Source organism: Solanum pennellii, chromosome 1 (assembly GCF_001406875.1).
Source record: "Solanum pennellii chromosome 1, SPENNV200".
NCBI lineage: Eukaryota > Viridiplantae > Streptophyta > Magnoliopsida > Solanales > Solanaceae > Solanum > Solanum pennellii.
Window position 1 is genome coordinate 80,384,451 of NC_028637.1, and position 24,057 is coordinate 80,408,507.

General features: G+C 35.6%; 2 protein-coding genes across 3 annotated transcripts in view; both read left to right on the plus strand.

The window, feature by feature from the left end:
• Positions 1–4,393, plus strand: part of LOC107008509 (AMSH-like ubiquitin thioesterase 3) — a 13,383-nt gene extending 8,990 nt beyond the window's left edge. The window contains exons 6-14 of one of the 2 annotated variants that reach the window (XM_015207574.2): positions 700–805; positions 911–957; positions 1,145–1,472; positions 1,657–1,746; positions 1,848–1,910; positions 2,420–2,503; positions 3,233–3,295; positions 3,510–3,562; positions 3,984–4,393. In XM_015207574.2, the coding sequence (XP_015063060.1) occupies positions 700–805; positions 911–957; positions 1,145–1,472; positions 1,657–1,746; positions 1,848–1,910; positions 2,420–2,503; positions 3,233–3,295; positions 3,510–3,562; positions 3,984–4,158 (1,009 nt within the window). In that variant the 3' untranslated portion in view covers positions 4,159–4,393. The remainder of the gene's footprint in view (positions 1–699; positions 806–910; positions 958–1,144; positions 1,473–1,656; positions 1,747–1,847; positions 1,911–2,419; positions 2,504–3,232; positions 3,296–3,509; positions 3,563–3,983) is intronic. The other variant, XM_015207575.2, reaches the window with a different exon arrangement.
• A 14,441-nt stretch (positions 4,394–18,834) lies between these two features.
• LOC107023748 (agamous-like MADS-box protein AGL62) lies at positions 18,835–19,458 on the plus strand. The gene has a single exon (XM_015224540.1). The coding sequence runs from the start codon at positions 18,835–18,837 to the stop codon at positions 19,456–19,458; it is 624 nt and encodes a 207-aa protein (XP_015080026.1).
• Positions 19,459–24,057: the final 4,599 nt, after the last annotated feature.

Here is a 24,057-nt window from a genome sequence, read left to right on the forward strand (position 1 = left end):
CCCCCCCCCCAACCCAAAACCCCCCAATAACTTTCAACTTAACTATAGTGTTAAATCTCTCCGGTGGATATTTGCAGTTTTGGTAACTTCACTCTCATCTTAACTTCGTGCAAGTCAAGTATGGATGTTTAATTTGTAATTAGAGGTTTCAGATGGGTGAGTTGGGCTTAATTTGAGCAGGTCAAGATTGGCTGAGTAATAAATGGGCAGGTTATTGCCCGCCCGAAAGCTACTTGGGCTAAAATGGGCTAAAACTGCGCAGTTCTTACTAGGTTTTAATTGTTTTTTTCGTTCTATTATAAATTTTAGTACCTAATATTAGTTTTCTTTATTATGACTAAATATTACATATCAAATAAAAAAATGTCTTCTAAACATTTTTTGACAAGATTGCTCATGAGTCAAATTTGGTAATATATCAACCCAATTTTTAATGGACTGACTTAGATTTAGCTTAAATAAGTTGAGCTAATAAATGAGTGGATCAATAACCTGCCCAAACTTGAACAGATTGGGCGGGCTGGGTTTGATTTTGCCACCCCTATTTGTAATGATGGAAGTTTATTTTTCATGTAAGTTCTGTCAGTTTCTGAAGTATTTGTGTGATAGTTTGTATGGTAACTGGAAATTTCCGGATGTAATTTCAATCGTTGTTGCATAAATAATTACAATCGTTGTTGCATAAATATATTGTTGCAGATCTTTCAATTTTTCTGTTCCAAAGCAAGAAACGTTATCAAGGCACTCTTTCTTTGGCCCCAATGGTCTTCGTGGTCAATGGCCAGGACCTAGTTCTGAGATAAAGGTAGTTTTGTTCAGTTAAAAGGTAGTTCTGTTCAGTTGAAAGGTAGTTTAGGATCTTATGATAGAATTCAGCCTAAACTAAATGACCTATTTTTTCTTCTTACAGGTTAATTACCCAGTACATGATGATCTAGCTCCAAATGAGATTTGGAGGTTAGGACCCTGCCAAGTTTAATTATTGCTATTGCAGCCTACTAAGAGCTATGAAGTGTTATAAGACAGATAATTGAATTAGTAATCGTAGTAGCCCAAAACTTTTCAATACTATGTTTCTCTATTTTCTTTTTTCTATAAATTACTTTGGTACAGCATTTTGAATGTTCTTTCACTATTTTTATAGCCTTAATCCAGTTGAAGATAGACCTTTGGTGTCCAAGGACACTAGCTTGATAGTGGATAAGTCTTCTATGGAATCGGTTCTTTCTTTGGATGATGGGCGATGGTTACATCCTACTGAGGATTCCAATTTTCAATTTCTTGACAATGTGCGGAGTGATAACATTCCTTTGAGTAACTTAAGGCAACCTTCGCCTCCTCCAGTTTTGGCACAACTACAACAGGAGTTTCGTCCTATATCTCCGTCCAAAGTTGCAGATCCAAGACCTGGGCCCGCTAAGTGCATTCAGGATGTACCGTCTAGTTCAAATTCTTTTCAACATTTGCATGTTGTGAGTTCTTATTTTATTTTACATTATTTTGGCTTCTGTATCTCCTTGATCAATAGAAGTCTTGGTGCGACTCTCATGCTTGTAGGAAATTTTGTGTTATAGCCTTTGCAGTTGTAGTTTTAAATCAGCTTTACCTGATAAATTTTGCTAGTATGACCTTTTCTTCTTTTTTCTTATTCTGTAGCCAGTGAGACTGATGGAAGATTTCTTGAGGTTAGCTCGAGAAAATACAAAAAAGAATTTAGAAACTTGTGGAGTTCTTGCTGGTTCACTGGTATGAATTAAACACAGTAAATCTAAAGGCTAATTGCTAAATATGAAATTTATGAATATCTACTTATGTGATAATTATGTGTTGTATTCCTCAACTTGCAGAAAAACCGTGTTTTTCACATCACTACTCTTATAGTTCCAAAGCAGGAGTCAACTTCAGATTCAGTAAGAAGATTTTTTGTTTCATCTGTATGCTACATTAGATTTATGCTTCAGCTTGACCTCTAGTTTTCAGGAAGCAAATTAGATGAATTAAAATAGAGAAAGTCCAAACCGTGCATTTAATCGTCTCTAGATTTTGAAGTGGAAAACTGCTGAACCAAGTTTGTAAATTGCTTTTTAAGAGGATCTTTCAGGTTTTCCATTGTTGAATTTTAATAACCTGAAGTGGGATGTAATTGCTGGAAATAGTGCTCATTATGTTTTCAATTCCCTATTTTCAGAATCAAAGTTAGAGAGGAACATAAGAAACAATGAGTTAGTTGGTAGTTTTTAAATTTCAGATATGGTTTCCTAATACTCTATATACTGTCCTGATTTTAAAATGAGAGTGCGAGCATGATAATACCACATGAAATGATATGTCATACTTGTTCAAGAATAAAGTATTTAGAGATGGTTCAATGATAAAAAGTGGCTTTTACATGTTTCTAAACACAACTTTTGATTCTTAGTGCCAGACATTAAATGAAGAGGAGATTTTTGATGTTCAAGACAAGCGCTCTCTCTTTCCTCTTGGTTGGATCCATGTAAGTAATGTAAGCAGATATGTTGAGTTATGATTCTATACTAGGTCAAACATAAGTGTCTTCTACCCTGGAATATGAAGATTTGAATAATGAATTGACTTTGTTGTCTCTGTGTAATAAGATAAGTAGATAAGAAAATTCAGCTGATATAGATGTGTTCTGCTTCCATGAAATTGTTTGGATTATCTAGCTTACACCTTTATAAGTTTTATATAGAGTATGTACTCTCTTGAATCTTGTAAAAGTTCCTGCAGTACTGCTCGACAGCTATCTGTTAGTATCATTATTTTTCTTTCAATATCGGTTGGATTTATGGGAGCTAATTAAACACTTGGGTACCTTGATTATGTTTTATATCTCGAGTTACTTCATTTGTATTCATGGTAGGGGACTCTGTTATGGTTTATGCTGACGTAGTTGATGATTCTGTTTCTCTCATTAAGGTCACAATATGCTTTGATAATGCTAGTGGCTTTGTTTATTTTTAAAGATTGTAGGGTATGAATTAAATATTGTAGGGTATGACTTACGTTGAATCTTTGATTGTTCTGACGGCCATGAGATTCTTTGTTGTCATAACTGGCCTAAAATCTACTTGTTTGGAAACAAAGATGAAACATTTGCAGGAGAAGTCTCTTCCATGGTGTAAATGAACTAGATTTAGTTTCTCTCACATCTTGACAGGTTTTATCACCCATGAGTATGACTTCTTGGCTTCTTGTTTGTGGTAAATTGCAGACACATCCATCACAAACATGTTTTATGTCATCAGTTGATCTGCATACTCATTATTCTTATCAGGTAATAAGCAATGCTTTGTGTTACTTTATCTTGATAGGATGGGAAAACTTCAAATATCCATTTCTTTAGAATATTAAGTGTATATATTTCTCAGAAGTTGAAACCTCTCCATTTCAAGTATAAATGTGGAATGGCAGAATGTAACTGTTCATATTTTTATCAGAGGGTGCATTTTTTGTTTTTCTTGACCCACTTTCTTTTGGCTCATTTGTAGATTATGTTGCCGGAAGCAATTGCAATTGTGATGGCTCCTACAGACACAGCCAGGTATATCAATTATCTGGTATTGCTCGATTAGCTTGTTCATGAAAAAGGATTTTAAGTCCAGCTCTTGCTAAGTAACATTGTTTTGATCCCCAGCTCCATAGTTAACACTCTTGTGAATTGTAATTTAAGTATGCAAGTCTTGGGTGGACTAAGCTCTCTTTAAAGAAGTAAATTATTGAATGATTTTAATTGAGTCAAAATTTTGGTCTTTCTGCGGCAGTGCTTGGACTTCCCCATGCCTTTGGACTGTTCAGTCTCATGTGATGCCACCGAGAAAAGCACTTATTAAAGTTGTTTTTAAAACTCTCGAGTCCTAAAACCTATATAGTACAGAGATCCAGTACATCATCATCTGAGATCTGAAAAAAGTCAAATAATGGAAGTGACTCCTAAATACTGATGTAGTTTCTTTATGTGACAGCCCTCATGGCATATTCCACTTGTCTGATCCTGCTGGTGTATCTGTTATTCGGAAATGTCAACAACGTGGTTTTCATCCTCACGAGGAGCCCGAGGATGGAAGTCCAATATATGAACACTGTTCTCATGTCTACATGAATGCAAACATGAAGTTTGATATTGTAGACCTTCGGTAAGCTCACAGTTTATAAAAACCTTGGAAAATGCGCATTTAGGAGTTTCAATGATGGTTGTATAGTATTATATCTTGGACTTTTAAGGTATACTGCACTTTTATGTACATTCATTCTCAGGGATCTGAGAATACAGTTTATTTGAAGTGAGCGATTGTGTATTTCCCTTGTTTTCTTTTCTAGTCCAATAATATTTATGTTGTACATCAAATGAAAACTTTTGGTTGTCATTCACATTCTTTCCCTAAAACCATATTCAATTGACTTTTATTTTCATGATATATGTTTCACTTGTAATCTGCGGTGTTTGAAGCTCTTTAATTAGGGCAGTTTAAAATCGAATCATAATAGATAAATCAATCATAAAATTAGCTTATTGATATTGAATTATTGGAGTAATGCTTGGTCAATAGATTAAAATTTAATAGTCAACGGTTCATTGATGCGGGGGATGGGTTACTCAAACTTTCTTATTGGCTAAACCGTTCATCTATTAATAATTATTGTAGTTGCATTTTAACCGTAAGTGTATTTATTAAGTGAATACTAAAGTGCTTGCAACCTCAAAATATAGAGTTGCATGTGTCTCACTATGACTTACCAACTTGAGTAGTTTTATATTTTTGTTTGATGAAAGATTAATCAAATTGTGACTGAAAGTGAAAGAAGGAAGCATGAAATGTTGTAGCCAATTTATCGCTGATAACCGTTTCTCAATTCCTAATAGAAACCAAACCAACCAATAGCTTATTAGTTGGCTAGGGGATTCGTATATTTAAAATCTGATAAGCCAAACTGTTTAAGTATAACTATCCATACTATAGTAGCTCTCTCTAACTATCATAGCTCGACATTTTCCTAAAGGTGCGCTTACTTCACGCAACCAATATCCTTAGGATAAGAACAATTTTGTCGCGCTATTTTCTCGTTTGAATTTGTTTATGGTAAATCAATGTCATTTTAATAAATCGGTCACTTACAAAATGTTGATTTTCAATCTTTAAAAAGATAGATCATCTACTTTTAAAATTGAAAAGACAATAAACAATAGTAAAATAGAATAAATCATCTACATTTACACATAAAAATTGCTAGTAGTAGTTTTAATGTGTATGCAATTTTATAAATTGTTTATCACACATATATAAACAAATAAAACATTCAATTAAGATCACGTTAACATCATGCAGTGGTATATTTGTCTTTTCAATTACTAAATGTTAAACAACTCATATTTTAAATATTGTATTGACGATTTGTATTGGATATATTTAGCAACAAATAATTCACTGATTAATAAAATTTGTAAGCTAATTTATTTTAATAAATTTACTATTACAAATATAAATCATAAAATCAAGAAAAATAAACAAAATGATTAGATTTGAAGGATATTTTTGTCTTTACATAGATTAATCCCATAATATTAAATTTTGTGTATAACTAATACCACTAAATGAAAGGTATAAGTTATACATCCTATACTACCATGTAGGGTGTGAATTAGTTATACATATATCCAAAAATCAAACATAATATTAACTAGCATCATATATAACTTATGAATTATTTTTCTTAATACCCTCTATCAAACAATGCCCGTGAATAGAAGTTATCGTGTTTCGATAGTAAGGTGAGCAGAAAAATAGAAGGAATAACAACTTGTATGACTTACATAAATATCATAGTGTAAAATTTTAATTACCTTCTATCCCTATTATTTTTATAATTAACATAAATCCCATATTATTTAGGCATTCAGATACATAATTAAGGATCCGGATACATTATTTTTGATACATAATGCATCAATCTGTTGCATTTATTAAGGAAAAAAAGCTGTAAAATCAATTTAAAATCTCATAGTATCCATTTGTTGCACTAATTAAGGGAAAAAAAAGATGAAAATTAAATTAATATCCCATAAATTACGTTATTCCATTCAAATTATTGTCAAGAATTCAAAATCCTATAGTGTAACAAACCAAAAAGTTCAAAAAATTAAATTTCTTCTTCTTGTTCATCGTTCTCTCTGTTTCATAAAAAATTTGTCAAAATTTGGGAAAACGAGGTTAGTTATGAAGGATTGTATGAAATTGTTGTTGGACAACTGATTTCTTTTGTGAATCTTCAAGTTCATCGAATATCCTTTCGATTTTGATTCAAAATTGTTGAAAATTTTGAGATTCAAAATTATTCTCCTAGTTTATTGAAGATCTGAGAAGTTACATCATGAATATCTTTGTTATTTAGCATTTTAGTATTTATGTATCTTGTTTAAATTGATAAGTATTATATTTATATTAGATATATTAAATAAATAAAAGTTGCCCATATGATGTTAGATTTGAGATCGATACATTAATATATGGTAATTGGTATTCAATTGATACATTTAGTATAAATTCGAATTTACGTATCATATCTAAAAATTAGTGCATGATACATTACTATTTATGTATCAGTATTGTACTTGTACTAGATACATTAAATAAGCAATTGTTGCCCATAAGATGTTGGATTAGAGATCGATACATTATAGTGTGCTAGTTGCTATGTAATTGATTCATTTAGTATAAATTTGAATTTACGTATCATATCTAAAAAAATAGTGCATGATACATTACTATTTATGTTCTCGTTTAAATTGATGAGTATCATACTGTTTGCCTTGAAAGATATTTATGCTTACATAATGTATCATTTTATAGTTGATAATCATGTATCTGATACAATAAGGTTGTTAAAGAAGGATGAACCTAATCTGAAATAATATGTACCTATAAATGTATCACAATAAATAGGAATTAAGTTATCAATTAGATATACGAACAAACACAATTCATGAAAGAAATTTGTTTATGAAAAACACCAGAATAAAGAGAAATTTTTTAAACAATATGAAATTTTGGTGAAACTAAAACTAATATTATTATGAGACAATTAGAAGATTAGTAGTAATACTAGAATCCTAATCAATTTTAATGAATGATTAGTTGTTAGAATTCATAATCCAACTCAAAGTATGAAGAATTTACAAGTAATATATATATTTTTTAATCAAATACATGAGGTGAGTTTTATTAATAAAAATAAAGAATCAAATACAAATATCAAACCCAATAGTGATTTGGAAATAATAGAAAAACAAAGCAACTATTAAACCAAAAAAGGAAAAAAAGAAGAAGGAAAAAGACGAAATTTTAAAAAAAAGACAACAAAAAAGGCAAACTTCTACAAATATTATATTAATTGTTATTAAATAAAAACTAATACCTACTGAAAATCAATATAAATTCAAAATTTGTAACTGCTAAAGAAGTCGAGAGAATTTAGGGATAAAATGGAGGAATAAAATGGGGAGTGAGACATGTGGATATAGCCTGAAAATAGGAGTGAAATATTTATGTATCTGGAAGATTTTATGTATTGAAGGAATTAAGAGATTTTTGAAATTTTTTAAAAAAGGTAGGGATAAATGGATATTAAGGTAAGTTAATATGTGTATATAAGAAATTTTTAACAAAGTTGATTTTTTAAATAGAGTATGACACTAAGGAAAAACTTGTGGTATATCTTATAAGCATGAGAATTCATTTGGAAGAGTGAGAGCTATTATTTTATTTATATGTCCTGAAATTAAGTTGTGACATTTCTCTTGAAAAATGAGATAACATAAATAGTGTAAATTCGATGATCTATTCGATTTTTCAACTTGATAATATGATTGTATTTACCCTATAAATTCGATGATCCCTTAATATATTGGTAATACTTGCACACCTTTTAGCCAAACTTTTTTTCTTCATATTTATACTTTGTTTGAAGGATAATTTCGCTAAATAATCTTTACTTTTAAGTCATTTTTATGGTTTGAATGATGCAATGTGCTTTCTGAATTGTAGGTAAAATTAAAATCAAGAATTTCTATTTACATGTTGTGCAGTCTAGGGATGTAATTGACCGGTTGGTTCGGGTTTTTCAAATATCAAACCAAACTATTCGTGTAAAACTTTAAATTTTATAAACTAAACCAACTTAATAAAATTCGGATATTTTCGAGTTTTTCAATCTCGGGTTGGTTCGGGTTTTTCGAATACCAAACCAAACCATTGTGTCGACTTTTTAAATTTATAAATCGAATCAAACTAATAAACTTCAGATTTTTTCAGTAAAGTTTGCATGCAAACATATAATTAACTTGTGCTCCAAATATTTATTTAGTTAGTCCAATCAAAACACAATTTGATAAGATTAGTTAGTTTTAGTGTACTGTTCATTCACTGAATTAGTTAATTACTGTTCGTTCAATTAGTTAGTTAGTTAGTTAGAGATCACAAGTCATAGTTAGTTTAGTAATTGAGTTTGTTAGAAGATTCCATTAGTGTGTATATATACACATACATTGTACACATTACAGTTTAGTTTTTCATATTCGCAATAGCGTTTTCTCCTCTTTTCTCGCTGATTGCTAGTGAGAGCTCAACCTCCATTAATGGAAAAAAACTTATATTTTTGTAGCTTGAGCTGCTGTTTTGACATTGTATCAGAGCAAGAAGACGTCTCCTGCTCCTTCTTTCTCATCTAAGCTCTTTTGCGATTGATTTCTGTTTTTTCCACGATTGATTTCTGATTTTTTCTATCTATTTTCTCCTTGTTCATCGATTACTCTGTTTCCAAATTCGATCATACTCCAATCTTGTTCCATGGATGACATTCTAGCTGAAACATCCATTTCCAACATTCTAACTTGATTGGATTTCAATAGCCCGTTTTACCTGCATCCTTCAGAGAATGCAGGCTCCACTTTGCTTCCTGCTGTGTTTGATGGATCTAGCTACAGGTCATGGAGACAATCTCTTCTTAGGGCTTTATCAGTTAAATGCAAAACTGGATTCATCAATGGAAAAGTCATGAAGCTAGATCCTGCAGATTCTACTTTCTTGCAGTGGAAAAGGTGTGATGATATGGTGACTTCATGGATTCTGAATTCTCTTTCACCAGATCTGCGAGACAACTTGCAATACGTAATAATGCCAAGGAAATTTTGGAGGAATTGGAGGATAGATATGATCAGACGGTTGCAAACTCTATCAGCTACAGAAGGAGATTAATGACCTTGTGCAAAGTGCTCTACATGATCTAGAGTTGGTTGTTGTAGTGTTCACTTTAAAAATATGGTGTCACTATCTTAATGGTGTTTATGTAGATGTGTTCACCGATCAGAAGATCCTTCATTATATATTCAGTCAGAAAGAGCTTAATCTCATACATATGAGGTGGTTGGAGTTACTCAAGGATTATGACATGAGTATTCTATATCACCCAAGTAAGGTTAATGTTGTTATTGATGCTTTGAGCATATTGTCTATTTGTAGTACCACCCATTTTGAGGAAGGCAAGAAATAATTAGTCAAAGATGTGCAAATACTTGCACGATTGGGAGTCCGGTTAATGGATTATAATAAAGGAGGAATGGTGCTAATGAATGGGGCTGAATCATCATTAGTGTATGAAGTGAAAAAGAAATAAGACTAAGACCCAAGTTTGCTTGAATTGAAGGTAAATGTTCATAAGAATAAAGTTATGGCTTTTGAACAAGGGGAAAATAGAGTGTTGAAGTATCAAGGTAAATTGTATATACCAAAGGCACATGAACTCCAAGACAGGATCAGGGAGGAAGTTCAGAGCTCCAAATATTCTATTCATCTTGGTCCACAAAGATGTATCGTGACTTGAGAGAAGTCTATTGGTGGAATAGTATGAAGAGGGCATTTAAGAGTTCATTGCTAAGTGCCTGAATTTCCAAAAATTCAAAGTAGAGAACTAGAGGTCCAGTGGTATGGCTCAGAATACAAATATTCTGGAATGATCAATATGAATTTTATTACTGGTTTACCATGGTCTCCCAGGCAGCATGATTCTATTTGTGTGATTGTAGATCAAATAACTAAATTGTAACACCTCGGATCTTAAAACGAAGAAAATCCTAGTTTTCGAAAAATCTCATGCCAGTACCAACGGGACTATCCACAGAGTCGTTAAGGACCAAATCCTTATAGTCTCTGATCCCACCCACGGTCTACCAATATGGTCTATGGTAGGACCTAAGGATAGTAGGTCTGACTGTAGGTGAGGGTGAATAGCCACTTGGAGGGAAATTGTTATTGGGCCAACATAAACTATCATAACTCTTAGCACAAAAAGACTTAGGTGGCACATGACCTATCGAATAAAATATAATTAATCCTTTTTCTAACGCCATTGAGTCTGCTAAAACATCATATCTGAGTAAAAAGTTATGCTCGTTTTAGTGAAGCCCTGTTGGGCAGACTTCACTAACGACCCCTACCTACGATTTGGTCATTCAACCCACGGACCATAGGTCCCTCCGTTGGTGGCCTTCGACAGAATTAAGTTAAAGTCATTTTAGTCATTTTGCTTATGTTTTGGGCACTTAAACTACATCGTTTGATCCTTAAATTACGCAATTTTGGTCAGTTTAAGCCTAGTAACTTAGTCAAATCTTTCGCTAAGTGATTCCTTCACTAAAAAATCATCAAACTTAGAACGAAAGAGGAGAAAAGAGGCGCCCTAAACCCTTCCAAATGTAGAAGATATTCTTCAGTACCAACCCCGAAATCGGAAGATTTATCCGTGAATTTCGTAACCAGGTTTGTGGGATTTCACTAGTAGGTTCCTTTCATCCACTAGGTCCCTAAAATTCAGTCAGATTCTTAACTCCTATATACTGTCTAGACCTTGGGTTTCTAAAACCTTAGAGATTGGTTGTTATTTAGCTGTTATAGTATTCCTAATTGAATTATCATGTTTTTTGTGGAATCATTGCTTAGTTCTTTGTATGAAACTAAAACCCTAGTTGTGTCGATTAGTTAGTTCATGAATTACACTAGCTAATATATATGCTCAGATTTCAAATGTTTCATTGCCAGTACATTAATTTTGCATTCTCATATATGCATGTCCAACTATTGAGCTATCTAGTATTTCAGTTTTGTTATGTTATATATATTTCCAGTTGGGAGTAAGCTTAGCACCGAGTTGGACTAGGGTTCACCATATCCTCATAGTCTTAGAACTACATGCCCCAAAGGAGCATAAGTCCTCTCGGTGAGTATCAGATTTAGACATCACGACGGTCATGCCTTTATACCCCGTGCAAGGTATATTGGGTCCTCTAGATGAGACATATACATCGGACACCACAGTTAGCTCGTGTGGTAGTTATATTGGTTAATAGTAGCTCCCATAGTCAAACTCTAGTGCATTCGACCAACTTTTCAGTTTTACTTCAGTAATTAGTCTCAGAATGCTCTGTACTTGGTCATTTCATTCAATTTAGTTCTATTCAGTATATATCAGTGTTCCCATTATGTATAGATTGCATCGTTGCTCAGTTATGCTTTGTTCAACTTACATGTTTGTTCGGCTTTTATCCTATTATGCATGCTCAATATCTTCCAATTGCTGACTCACGCTCTGTGTTATATCTTTTCATGATGTAGGTTTAGATCCTCAACATACTCTACGCTACATCTCCCAAACAGAGTTATTTTTATATCTTTACATACAACTGAGTTATTATTGTATTTTTAATAGATTGAGTTGTTATTTACTGTTTTGAAAACTTTCTTTATATTGCATCTCCATTGTTGCTTTTATACTAAATGAATTGAGTTTAGGTGAGTTTGGTTTCCTTTTTATCAGTTCAAGCTTGCAGGTCATGTTTAGTGTTTCCCTTACTTGCTCGTTTCTTCCGTGTACTGACATCATTTTACCTATATTCTTCGTGATGCAGATATAGAAAACCAAAATCATCAACCACTGCTTCATTGATCCAGTCGAGTTCCAGATTATGCTTGGTGAGCCTCCTTGCTTCCAAAGGATTTTCATTTACTTTTCAGTTTAGTTAGGATGTTGTGGGTCTTGTATCAACTTCCATCAGAGCTATTAGAGGCTTCATATATAGTTCATGAGTCTTTTCCATTTCTTTGTCAAATGCTTAAAAAACTTGAGTTGCCTGTTTCGGGCTAGTTGAGTACTCTATTATATTCTGAGTTTATTGTTTGAGACATTTGAGTTAAAGTTGTGCTTTTGAGTTTATATTATGTCGAGTAAGTCTTACGCTAAGACTTGAGCCAGACAAAGGGTTCGCATGGGGCCATAAATGGTTCTCGAGTGTCGGCCACGTCCAGGATGTAGGCTCGGGGCATGACATATTTGACTTCAGTGCATTGTTAGAATGTTGTTAATGACATGAATTACATTGTTTTTCTATTCACAGTTTTTTAGTAAGGTCTCCACTTATGCATTGGCATAGTTACCGTTCTTAATGAGATCTTATTTCATCAACTTTTATTCTAAATTGGTTTTCACTAGAGTGAGTTATACTACGTGGATCACTTGATTTACTAGTTTTTGAGATTACAAAGCGTCAGGGACATACTTCTTTCCTACTTTAAATATTAGAGGAATCTAGAATGTGCTTAGTTTCACTTTACTACCCTGCATGTCGATGCCCTTTCTTGCATGATTTGTTATACTTATGCCCCTAGGTTTACTCTTTCTAGTTGGGCGGCTAACGCCCCTAGAAGTTTACTGTCTGACTGGAAACCTTGATTTGTTATACTTATGCCCCCGATTTACTCTTGTTAGTTGGACGACTTACACCCCCGAAATTTATTGTACGGTTGGGTGGCCTTGATTTGTTATATTTATGCCCCTGGGTTTACTATTGCTATCTGGGTGGCTTACACCCCTAGTGTTCCCCGTCTTCTGGAAAGCCCATTTATGGGATTTCTTGTAGTTAAAGGTTAAAGATGGTCCTACTACTCACCCTGCATTCATATGAATCACCTATCACTAATATAGTTGTTTGTTGATTGTACCCTTCGTTTTATGGGCGTGGGTTGGGATATGGTTATTGTTGTACCTTACGGGCTTATGAGGTCTGGTTAGGTTATTGTTTGACTTTAAAATGTTCTCGGTTATTGTTTTCTTGTTAGCTGATAGGTTTTGACTTCAGAATTATGGGTGGGGGTCCTCCTGCCCCTTGATAGTTGTCTTGGTATCTTAGTTACTTGCAAATATGTTGTTGTCTTGCGTTTCTAGTACGTTGTTGACTTGGCATCATAGTTGCTTGTGAATATAAAGTGTATGAGAATATTCTAAAGTGGTTTATACATGTTAAATTGTGTTAGGATTTGAATTTATATTATGATAATATTTAAATTGTCATAAATTATAAGTATATTTTACGAGTTTGCAAATGCTCTAGAAGATATTAAATACCTTAATAAATTGAAGTTGTTAAACTTTTCTTGTACATTAATATGAGTTAGAAATTAAATATTTTCATACTAATAAATCTAATAGTGAAAGGTATTTTATAAAGCATTTCTAAATTAGGAAATATACATAATTGAACAAGAACAAATTTAGATAATATACAAATAAAATTAAAAACAATTACATCAGAAACTATCATCAATTTACATATTAACTTACTAAACCATATATCACAAAAGAATGACACGATAAAAACTTTTTCAATAATTTAGTAAAATGAATTTAACAAAAATAATATGTCAATGAAACAAAAAAGGAATTACTAAAAAAATATGTCGACGAAAGAAAACAGGAATTACTAAAAAATATATCAATGAAACCAAGAAGGAATTTAATTAATATTATGGTTTGGGTCAAATCCTACCAAATACGGAAGGCTCCTTCCAAGAAACGTGACAAGAGCAAGGTAAGAGAACCTTCTTGTAACCCTTCTCTTGGTAGTAGAGCTGCTGGTGAAGAGGAGGAAGAAGGCGGACATGGAGAAGGGGGTTTGCTGTATTGACGGCTGGGAGCAGTTCAAGGTAGAACTCAAACGTCAATTCTACCCACAAAATGTTGTCCATGAGGCCCGTCGGAGGTTGAGGGAGTTGAAACAAACTTCCTCTATTCGGGACTATGTGAAAGAGTTCACGAAATTGACACTCCAAATTCCGAGCTTGACCAGCGAAGACTTGCTGTTTTACTTCATGGATGGACTCCAAAACTGGGCCAAACAAGAGCTTCAAAGACGTCAAGTTCACGACGTGGACGAGGCGATAGTAGTGCAGAATCGCTCATCGATTTCCGGGCAGATGCGGCAAAGGGGAGGGATAATCGGAGGAAAACTATTCCTCCCAAGGTTGACAACAACAGGAACAAAGGCAGACCAACACTCAAGACACGAGAGGTAACACCCATGATCAACATTCTAATTTCCGCAAGAGTTATGAGGACCGCAAGAAAGGCGCTCCTCATCGTGAAGGTTGTTATATTTGTGGGGAGACGACGCATGCTGCTCGTTATTGTCCATCCTTGAGAAAATTCAGTGCTATGGTGGCTGCCGAAAAGCAGCAAGAGAAGGCCGCGACGCAAATCGGAGGTTCTGCCAGGGAGCAACGGGGGCAGAATAGCAGGACGGACAAGGGAAAGAACGTTGCTGTTGGTATGTTCAATCATATGGCCTTGTTTAATCATATTTCAATTGCTGCTTTGGCTGCTCAACCGGCTAGTATCAAGCCGCGGGAATCACTGTTTGTCGATGCCAAGTTAAATGGCAAGGACATGCGAATTATGGTGGACACCGGTGCAACATATAATTTTGTGACGAAACAGAAGGCCAAGGAGCTTGGCCTGAATTATGTTGCCAGCAACACCCTGTTGAAGACAGTCAATGCCACTCCCACTTCCGTCCATGGCTTTGCTCCTAAAGTCCCCATCGATTTAAGAGATTGGACGGGGCTGACCGACTTCACCATTGCACCGATGGACGTGTTCGATGTAATTTTAGGGCTGGACTTTTGGTACGAAGTTAACATGTTTATTTCACCGCGTCACAACCAGCTGCACATCAGCGACATCGGAGGCTCATGCGTGATACCCCTTATTCGGGTACCATAAAACAGGATGCACTTATCGGCGATGCAGATTGTTAAGGGTTTCAAGAGAGGTGAACCAACCTTTCTTGCTACCCTTGTTAGAGGCGTCGAAAGCTGTTCCGAGGCAGTTCCATTGCCTCATTGCATGGAGTAGGTCCTTAGCGACAATAGGGACGTGATGCCGGAAGAGCTTCCCCAACGGCTGCCACCCCGAAGGGAAGTTGATCACCAGATTGAGTTAGTTCCCGGGGCAAAGCCGCCTGCCATGACGCCTTATCGTATGGCGCCCCCGGAACTGGAAGAATTGAGGAAGAAGCTCAAGGAGTTTCTTGATTCGGGACACATCAAGCCGTCTAAGGCGCCATTTGGTGCACCTGTCTTTTACCAAAAGAAGAAGGAGGGGACGCTGCGATTATGTATCGATTACCGGGCCCTCAACAAGGTCACGGTGAAGAACAAATATCCCATTCCCTTGATTGCTGATTTGTTTGATCGATTGGGGCAGGCCAAAGTGTTCACGAAAATGGATTTGAGGAAGGGTTATTACCAAGTTCGGATTGCCGAAGCTGATGAACCCAAGACGACTTGTGTGACGCGTTATGGTTCCTTTGAGTGGCTGGTCATGCCCTTTGGCTTGACGAATGCACCGGCGACGTTCTGTACGCTGATGAACAAGCTGTTCCACTAATACTTGGATCAGTTTGTGGTTATTTATTTAGACGATATCGTCGTCTATAGAAACAACATAAAGGATCACGTGGAGCACTTGTGCAAAGTGTTCAAGGTTTTGCGCGACAATGGCTTGTGCGTGAAGCGGGAGAAATGCAGCTTCGCTCAACCTACTGTCCAATTTCTCGGGCACACAATCAGCCATGGCGAGATAAGGATGGACGGCGACAAGGTGGAAGCTATTATGAATTGGGAGGCTCCAACGAAGGTACCCGAATTGCGGTCCTTCCTTGGCCTTGCCAATTATTATCGACGCTTTATTTTCAGCTATATTCAGCTATTGCAGCCCCACTCACTGATTTGCTGAAGAAGAACCGTGATTGGGAATGGTCGGATGCTTGTCAAGCTGTCTTCGAGAGGCTTAAGGCTGCTGTGACGGAAGAACCTGTTTTGGCTTTGCCTGATTTCACTAAGGCGTTAGAGGTTCACACCGATGCGTCGGACTTTGCTATTGGTGGCGTCCTAATGCAAGAGGGCCACCCGATAGCATTTGAAACCAGAAAGTTGAATGAGGCGGAGAGGCGGTACTCTGCTCATGAGAGGGAGATGACGGCTGTAGTTCATTGTCTTAGAACTTGGCGTCATTACGTGTTGGGTGCTCACTTTGTCGTCAAAACGGACAACGTCGCGACGACCTATTTTCAATCTCAAAAGAAGCTGACTGCCAAACAAGCCCGTTGGCAGGACTTCTTGGAAGAATTCAATTTCACATTCGAGTACAAGCCGGGGAAGGCTAATGTTGTTGCCAACGCGCTTAGTCGCAAGGCTGCAATCGTGAGCTCGAGTTGCAACTCTTTTGTTGAGGAGATAAAAGAGGGCATGCAGCATGATCCCGTAGCGAAACAGCTCTTCGCCTTGGCCCAACAAGGCAAGACGAATAAATTCTGGGAAGAGGACGGTCTGCTCTATACTACGGGCAGGCATGTGTACGTTCCGAAGTGGGCTAACCTTCGGCGTACGTTGATCAAAGAGGGGCACGACACTGCTTGGGATGGTCATCCTGGGCAGAAGAGAACTTTAGCCTTGATAGAGGCTTCTTATTATTGGCCTCGGATGAGGGAAGACATCGAGGCGTATGTGCGGACTTGTCTAATTTGTCAACAAGACAAGGTCGAGACGAAGGCGCCGGGTGGACTGCTTGAGCCGCTGCCCATTGCTGAAAAACCTTGGGACAGCGTCACGATGGATTTCATTACTTGCTTGCCGAACTCGGAAGGGTTTGGAACTATTATGGTCGTAGTGGATCGCTTCTCAAAGTATGCAACGTTCACTGCCACGACGGCCTGTTGTAAGGCTAAGAAGGCAGCCCGTATCTTCTTGCGCGACGTCGTCAAGTATTGGGGCATCCCCAAGCACATCATTAGTGATCGAGATCCTCGATATACCGGCACATTTTGGAGAGAACTATTCAGTCTCTTGGGGTCGGAATTACACTTTTCGACCAGTTTCCATCCTCAAACGGATGGGCAGACCGAGCGGATCAATGCGCTCTTGGAGTGCTATTTGCGGCACTATGTTAGTGCCAATAAAAAGGATTGGGCCAAGCTGCTGGACACTGCCCAATTCTCTTACAATTTACAGCGGAGCGAGGCGATGGGGAGAAGTCCTTTTGAGTTAGCAACGGGGCAGCAGCCGAATACGCCCCAATATTTGCCCGTTGATTCCTGTTTGAAGAGTCCGGGTGCCTATCATATGGCGAAAGCCTGGGAGGAACAAGTCGACCTTGCACGGTCGTATCTTGATAAGGCAACCCAGAAAATGAAAAAGTTTGCTGATCGGAAGCGGCATCCGGTTGATTACCGAATTGGGGATCGAGTTATGGTGAAACTCAATCCAAGACAGTTCAAGTCATTGCGTAGTGTGAGTCAAAGTTTGATTCGCAAGTATGAGGGGCCTTTTGAGATCATTGCCAAGGCTGGCAAGATTTCATATCGAGTAGACATGCCCCATTATTTGAAGATTCACCCCGTCTTCCATGCGAGCCAATTGAAACCGTATTTTGAAGATATAGAAGACAAAGAGCGGGGGCAGTCCGGGAGAGCTAGAATTTTCCTCACACCGCCAACCGTGGACAAGCAGATTGAGGCCATAATTGATCATCAACTTGTTCGTGGAAAGGGCTGGGACAACTTAAGCTCGCAGTTCCTAGTTCATTGGAAAGGGACGGCATCGGAGGAGGCAACGTGGGAAAAGTATGAGGACTTGTGGCAGTTTCGCGACAAGGTCCACAATTATTTGCAGTTGTGTGGCGTCGGGGTCGTCGCCAAATCAGGCGGGGGAGCGTGTACCGCCCCGCAAGGCGTTACATTAAAATCCGATGATTCCAGCCCCTTCGTTAACGCGACAGCATCCTATTGAGGCTCGGAGGGTCAAGAGATTGTGCCAAACTCTAGCCCAACCGTTGGGGGTTTCTTGTACGCAAGGATGAACATTTAATGCCCACCATGTCCAGACAAGAACACCCCCAATGCTGAGGACAAAATCTGTGCAGCAGTTTCTCCAAGTGGCAATAAAGCAGAAAAGCAAATCTGCCCACTTTTTCAGCCTTGAAAAAACTGCCACTTGTAGCCTTTCTTTTGGAATTTGTTCCCCAACGTTTTAACTTACTTATAAGCCCTTTGTATATTGTTTTAGGCAGCATATCTTGTATCTCATCTTGTAAAAAGATACTTGGAGAAAAAATTGGAAAATTGGCTCTTGCCTCCCAAAGAACTTTGTCTTCCTTACTTGCTTCCCTCACTGTTTTGTGGCCTTGTTTGTTTGACTGTCTTGCTTGTTGTTTCCTTGTGTGTTTGGTTGGCTGTTGGACTGAGTTTTGAAGAGCTGTGCAAGCCTTCATATACTGTCCCACGAGGTGAAAATTTGACCCCGTCATAAATATTTTTATATTTTTGTTATTTGAATTATTTTTCATCAAATAATATGATGATTCTATCTCTATAAATACATCTTTAAAACAAAGGCTCAACATCACATTTTCTTACATTCTCAAATCAAAAGTTTAGCCATGAGAAGACCTAATCACCGTAGAAGAATTCAAATTGCGAGGATGCAAAATCAAATCAGCAGGCAAGCTACATTCTCAAAACGACGTTTTGGCCTATTTAAGAAGGCAAGTGAGCTCTCTACTTTGTGTGGTGCTGATATTGCTATTGTAGTATATTGTCCCAGCAACAAACTATATTCATTTTGGCATCCTTTCGTCGAGTCAATTGTGGAGAGATTTCTCGAAGAGGATCTTACACCTGGCACTAATGATCCTAACCCCATTATTATAGCTCAGCAAAATGCTAATGTGGATGAGATCAATAGAAAGCTAAACACGTTGGAGAAAGAATTCGCAAAAGAAAAAAGACGTGGACAAACACTTCAAGCATTGAGGACAGAACCTTCACATGAAAAACTTATCTTTTCTGGCCTTAAAAGCTTGTGTGAGGCCTTGGAAGCTGCGGATGAAGAAGTTTACAGAGTAGTGAGCAAACTTTTGGAGGCTGATGAGATATTCCTATATCAAACTATTGGAAGTGTGTTCGCTCCTTTAATAGTTAGAGAAAGCACTTTGTTCGACTCTGATGAAGGGTCATCTCAATCAAGTGAATATATTTTGCTTGCTTTATTTAAAGTTCAGTGACTTAATTTGGTATTTATAGAGTTAAGTATGTCATTACGATGATTAAGTTTTTTTTTATATATGATTTTAATTTATCTTTTGGTATATTTATGATCATGGAATGGAATAAGCTTTTATTTTGGTACTTTATTTATTTGAATTTCTTTGTCTTACTTTTTTATCGTCTTAAAAAAGAATGTCTTTTTACAACACTTAGTTTATAATTTTCACATGTCATGTTTAAAACCGCAAGAATAAAGATGATTTTGTTATATTTCACATATCTTTAATTTAAGATCATAAGATTCAAAAGTTTTCTTTATTCTTTTATATTTTATGTCAAGTAACAATTAGATAAATAAATTTAAACAAAGGAAGGATGTGATAATTTGTTGGTTGTTAACAGTGATATTGATGTACAAGTGTTGAAAGCACAAGTAGGAAATGATTATTTAACACGACATCGTTAGTAGTTTGAAGTTCTACGACTAATTTAAAAGAAATGAGGTTCTTATTATCTGTACTATATTCACATATAACAAACAATGTCACTTTACTATGTTTTGGTAGAGTAAGGATGACCTCCTTACTTATATTTTTTTTTGTGGTTTTCCATTCGGTGTTCAGAGCCCATATTAGAACTCCTAATTAAATTTGGCTTGCGCTTTGCAGGGCCCTTTCGAAACTGGTGCTCCCAACAGGATTTTCTCCATATCCAGGCCTTTAACCCGAGACCTCTGGTTAATGGTGAAACACTTTCATCAGTGCGCAAAAACCCGTACTGGTCTCCTTACTTATACTTATCCATATTGATAAATTATTATTTTTATCGTTAATAAAATGTCACTAAACATATTGTCTAGCGGTATATATTGATAAAAAATTAAATTAAATCAATATCATAAACAATTAACTCAAACAAAGAATTAAAAGCTCATCAAATCTTTAAATGCAAGCATCACTAATGTATGTGATTAAGAGTTCTCAAATGAAATAGCTTTAATGCAATAATCCTTTTTGTTTTATTAGATTTCTCATTGCTCTTTCTTCGTATTTCTGGAAAATAAAGGGAATATGTCAGTATTAACTTTCTATTTATGTGTTTTAAAATATTTTCTTACATTATATTTCTTCACTAATCATGTATTGAGATGGATATCTTTCTGACTTGTAAAAAATATATTATTGTTTTTGTCACATAGTCATACAAACTAATTTCAACCTGCTAATTTTATGAGATTTAGTGTCTAAAATAATGTAAAATGTAGTCAATATTATACTTGAATTATGAACATCACACTTTGAATATTTATATTTTTACTTAGTATAGTGAATAACAATATTTAATAAGTACATATTTTTGTGATATATTATTTCATGTGTAGAAGTCATCCATGATAGAAATTTTTAGTGAAAGTAATATAAATTATTAACCATGCAAATAGTTAAGGACTAAAAAACATCAAATTAATCCTATGATAAGTTTCAAGTTAAAATGACCTGAAATATGAAATAGAGTGGGAATAATGTCTACTTCTTTTGTTCAATTTTCTGGTCAATAGTCTGTTCAAGGAGATAATAATGTATTTCTTTCTTGTTTTATAATTTAAGTAAACATGAGAAAGAGTAATGTTTTTATACATTGAGCAAATAATATTGGGAGTAGTACTGAGTACTGATATAAGAGAGAGTTTTGACAACTCCAACCTCCATATATCATGTCTTACTAACATGGGTACATGATCATACATTGAGATGAATCCTTAGAGACTTTAGGCATAGCTTAGTGGATCCACTTAGTTGAGGTGTCATATATTCTGACACGATATAAGATAATTCTGGCAGCGCGTGAACAAAATGTGGTATCATCACTTGACTCATAGTAATGGTTGTCAGTTAAAGAATCTCCCAATAGAGTTAAAGTATATTTTATATATAACTTATTATCCTAATGTCCAAAGATTGAGAGAGTATATTTGTAAAGTTTTATGATTTCACTTCCTTTATTTATCTACATTCAGTTCAATATAATTCTACATCTACTGCAACCCTTTCTTTCAGTTGTTTAATTTTCCGCTATATTACATACTCATACATTCAATATACTGAGGTCATTCGACGTGCATCGTTTATGATGTAGATATAAGTTTTCAGGATCATCTGCCGCAATTTCGTTGAGATCACTTTGTGCTTCAGACAACTTTGTTGAGCCTTCTTGCTTTTCAGAGGATTTCATAATTTACTTTCATGTTATTGTTGAGTTGTCGTGGATCTTGTCCCGACTTCTATCCAAGTATTAGAGGCTTCATAGATAGTTAGTGTTGATGAGTCTCTCAGTATTTCCCTTTTGTTTGAGACATTTTGAGATTGTTTTGCAAAGTATTATTATTAATGTACTTAAGTATTTTCGGACAATATAGTGAAGTATTTACTTAGTTTGAATGTTATAACTTATACTTTAAAAGCTTCTTAATTTATTATTGAGTAAGTCTTCCGCAAATAGTCAGTCAGGTCAATGGTTCATTTGGGGATCATAAATGGTTTACGAGTGTCGATCACAAACCAAGGTGTAGGCTCAGATCATGACACGAAGTTCTTATCCTTTCCACAGTCTGTAAACTGTTACATGGACCCTGAAGTCTTCTTATCCTATTGAAGCCAAAATATCCCATTTTCAGATCCTTCATTCCACGACAAGGTCTATGGTTTGTGGATCCTTACACGGTCTGTACAAACCTCCTTTAAAACCATCCTTAAAATTCATCTTCCCTTAGGTCCAAGGGTATGGTCTATGGACCCATCCACAGCATGTAGAACCATCCACAAGTTGCGAATCTCAATTTTCATGTCATTCCAAACATATCGCTTTATGAAGGTGTCTGCGTCTATGACTCGTGAATGCATATACTGGAAATCAAGATCACGGTGTTAGACAAATTATCAATGTCCTTAATTAATGTTTCTCTCTCAAGAACCTATGCCACTGAACAATTTTTGGGGTGTTGAGGTTCTGTCATTCAAGGTGGCCTACTATTGTCAATTGAATTATATAGAAGAACTTTAACATGGAGGCCAATATGCAAGACAACAAAAGAGTTCTTACTCCTATGTCCGTCACTAATGTTCTGAGTGTAGACCAAGTTGATCTTATTGCTCATGGATCTTTCTTATGGACAATTATTGACAAGCTACAATATTTGTCCTTCACCATACCTTAGATTGCGTTTGGCGAAGAGTGAAGTGACGTGGACAAACTTCCTTTCCAAAAGTTAATTTTGTCCCCATTTCACTATTTTGAACCTTGAGAGCTCGGTAGAGGCGATTTTAAAGAGGTTCTTTGAGATTCGTCAATTGGGTAGTTATATTTTGCTCCCCATATTCATTACCCACTACCTATTTCATTATTGTTACTATCAAATCATTAATTTTGAATTTAGGGCGTATTTGGTATGAAGGAAAATGTTTTCCATGGAGAATATTTTCCTAGAAAATGTTTTTCTAGAAAGCAAGTAGAATTTTGACTTGTTTTCTAATGTTTGGTTGGTGAGTAGAAAGTCTACGAATATGATCCTAGGTTTATTGTAAAAAGTCAGCTTATTTTTCGTGTGCAAGAGCAAGGGATAAACAATTTATTTTAGGTTTTGATCTTCTACTCTTTCTTTAATTTTGAAGTGCATGAAAAGAGTTGTATTGCTTTTTGAATATTATGACTGGCTACAAGCCTTTGTTCTGGGGCTGTAGCTACGGGTAATTGTTGAACATCAATTTTTATGGATTAATTTGTGTTATCATATTAATTACTTTAGTATTCTTATTTTAGTATTTCATTATTGGCCCCATTGATATAAATATATTGTATATTCTTGAACTCGAGAAACGAATATAAAGATAGACCAAAGAATATAAAAGGCTTGATATTTCTTGCATATCACTTGTTTAGATTCATGTTAGGACTGACACTCGGATGAACACCGGACTTGATTATGATACAAGATGGAAAAAAATGATCGTCAATTGAGTGTATTTATCCCAGCTCAATGATGTATTTAAACATTCATTGTGAAGAGACGATTAGAGGTCGAGAGATCATGATCATAACATCAACCCTGTAACTCAGTATTTTGATAACTTTAATTAATTCATACATGAGATGGGATACATATAGCCTTAAGTAAGATACATCCCTGGAATTTTTCATTTATTAGTTACTTTTAAAGTTGAGTTATTTGCATTAGTACTATAGAAAACTAAGTTTCTTGAGAACATTTTATTTTAATTTGTTGAATTTGTAGAATTGATTTAATTGATCGTTTTTCCTTTGGGTTCGACAATCTAGTTTTATAAAGAGTCGTTAATTACTTCTACAACCACATATACTTCTCTGTGCATTTGAGAGTAGCACTACTGATCAGGTTGTTGATGTCCTAACAAAGCCACTTCTACATGATTTTTCAATCGTATGTAATAACAGATAGTATTAAATAATAGTATTAAATAATATTAGTATTTACTGTGTAGTAATCCTAGTCCTATTAGGATTAGTACTCCTTAATCCTAGTCCTATTAGGATTAGTACTCCTTCCTATATCTCCTATATATATCTCCCATGTATTCCCTTAT

Excerpts from the sequence above, each read along its gene's own strand:
- LOC107023748 (XM_015224540.1), top strand. The coding sequence starts at position 18,835 with ATGAGAAGACCTAATCACCGTAGAAGAATTCAAATTGCGAGGATGCAA.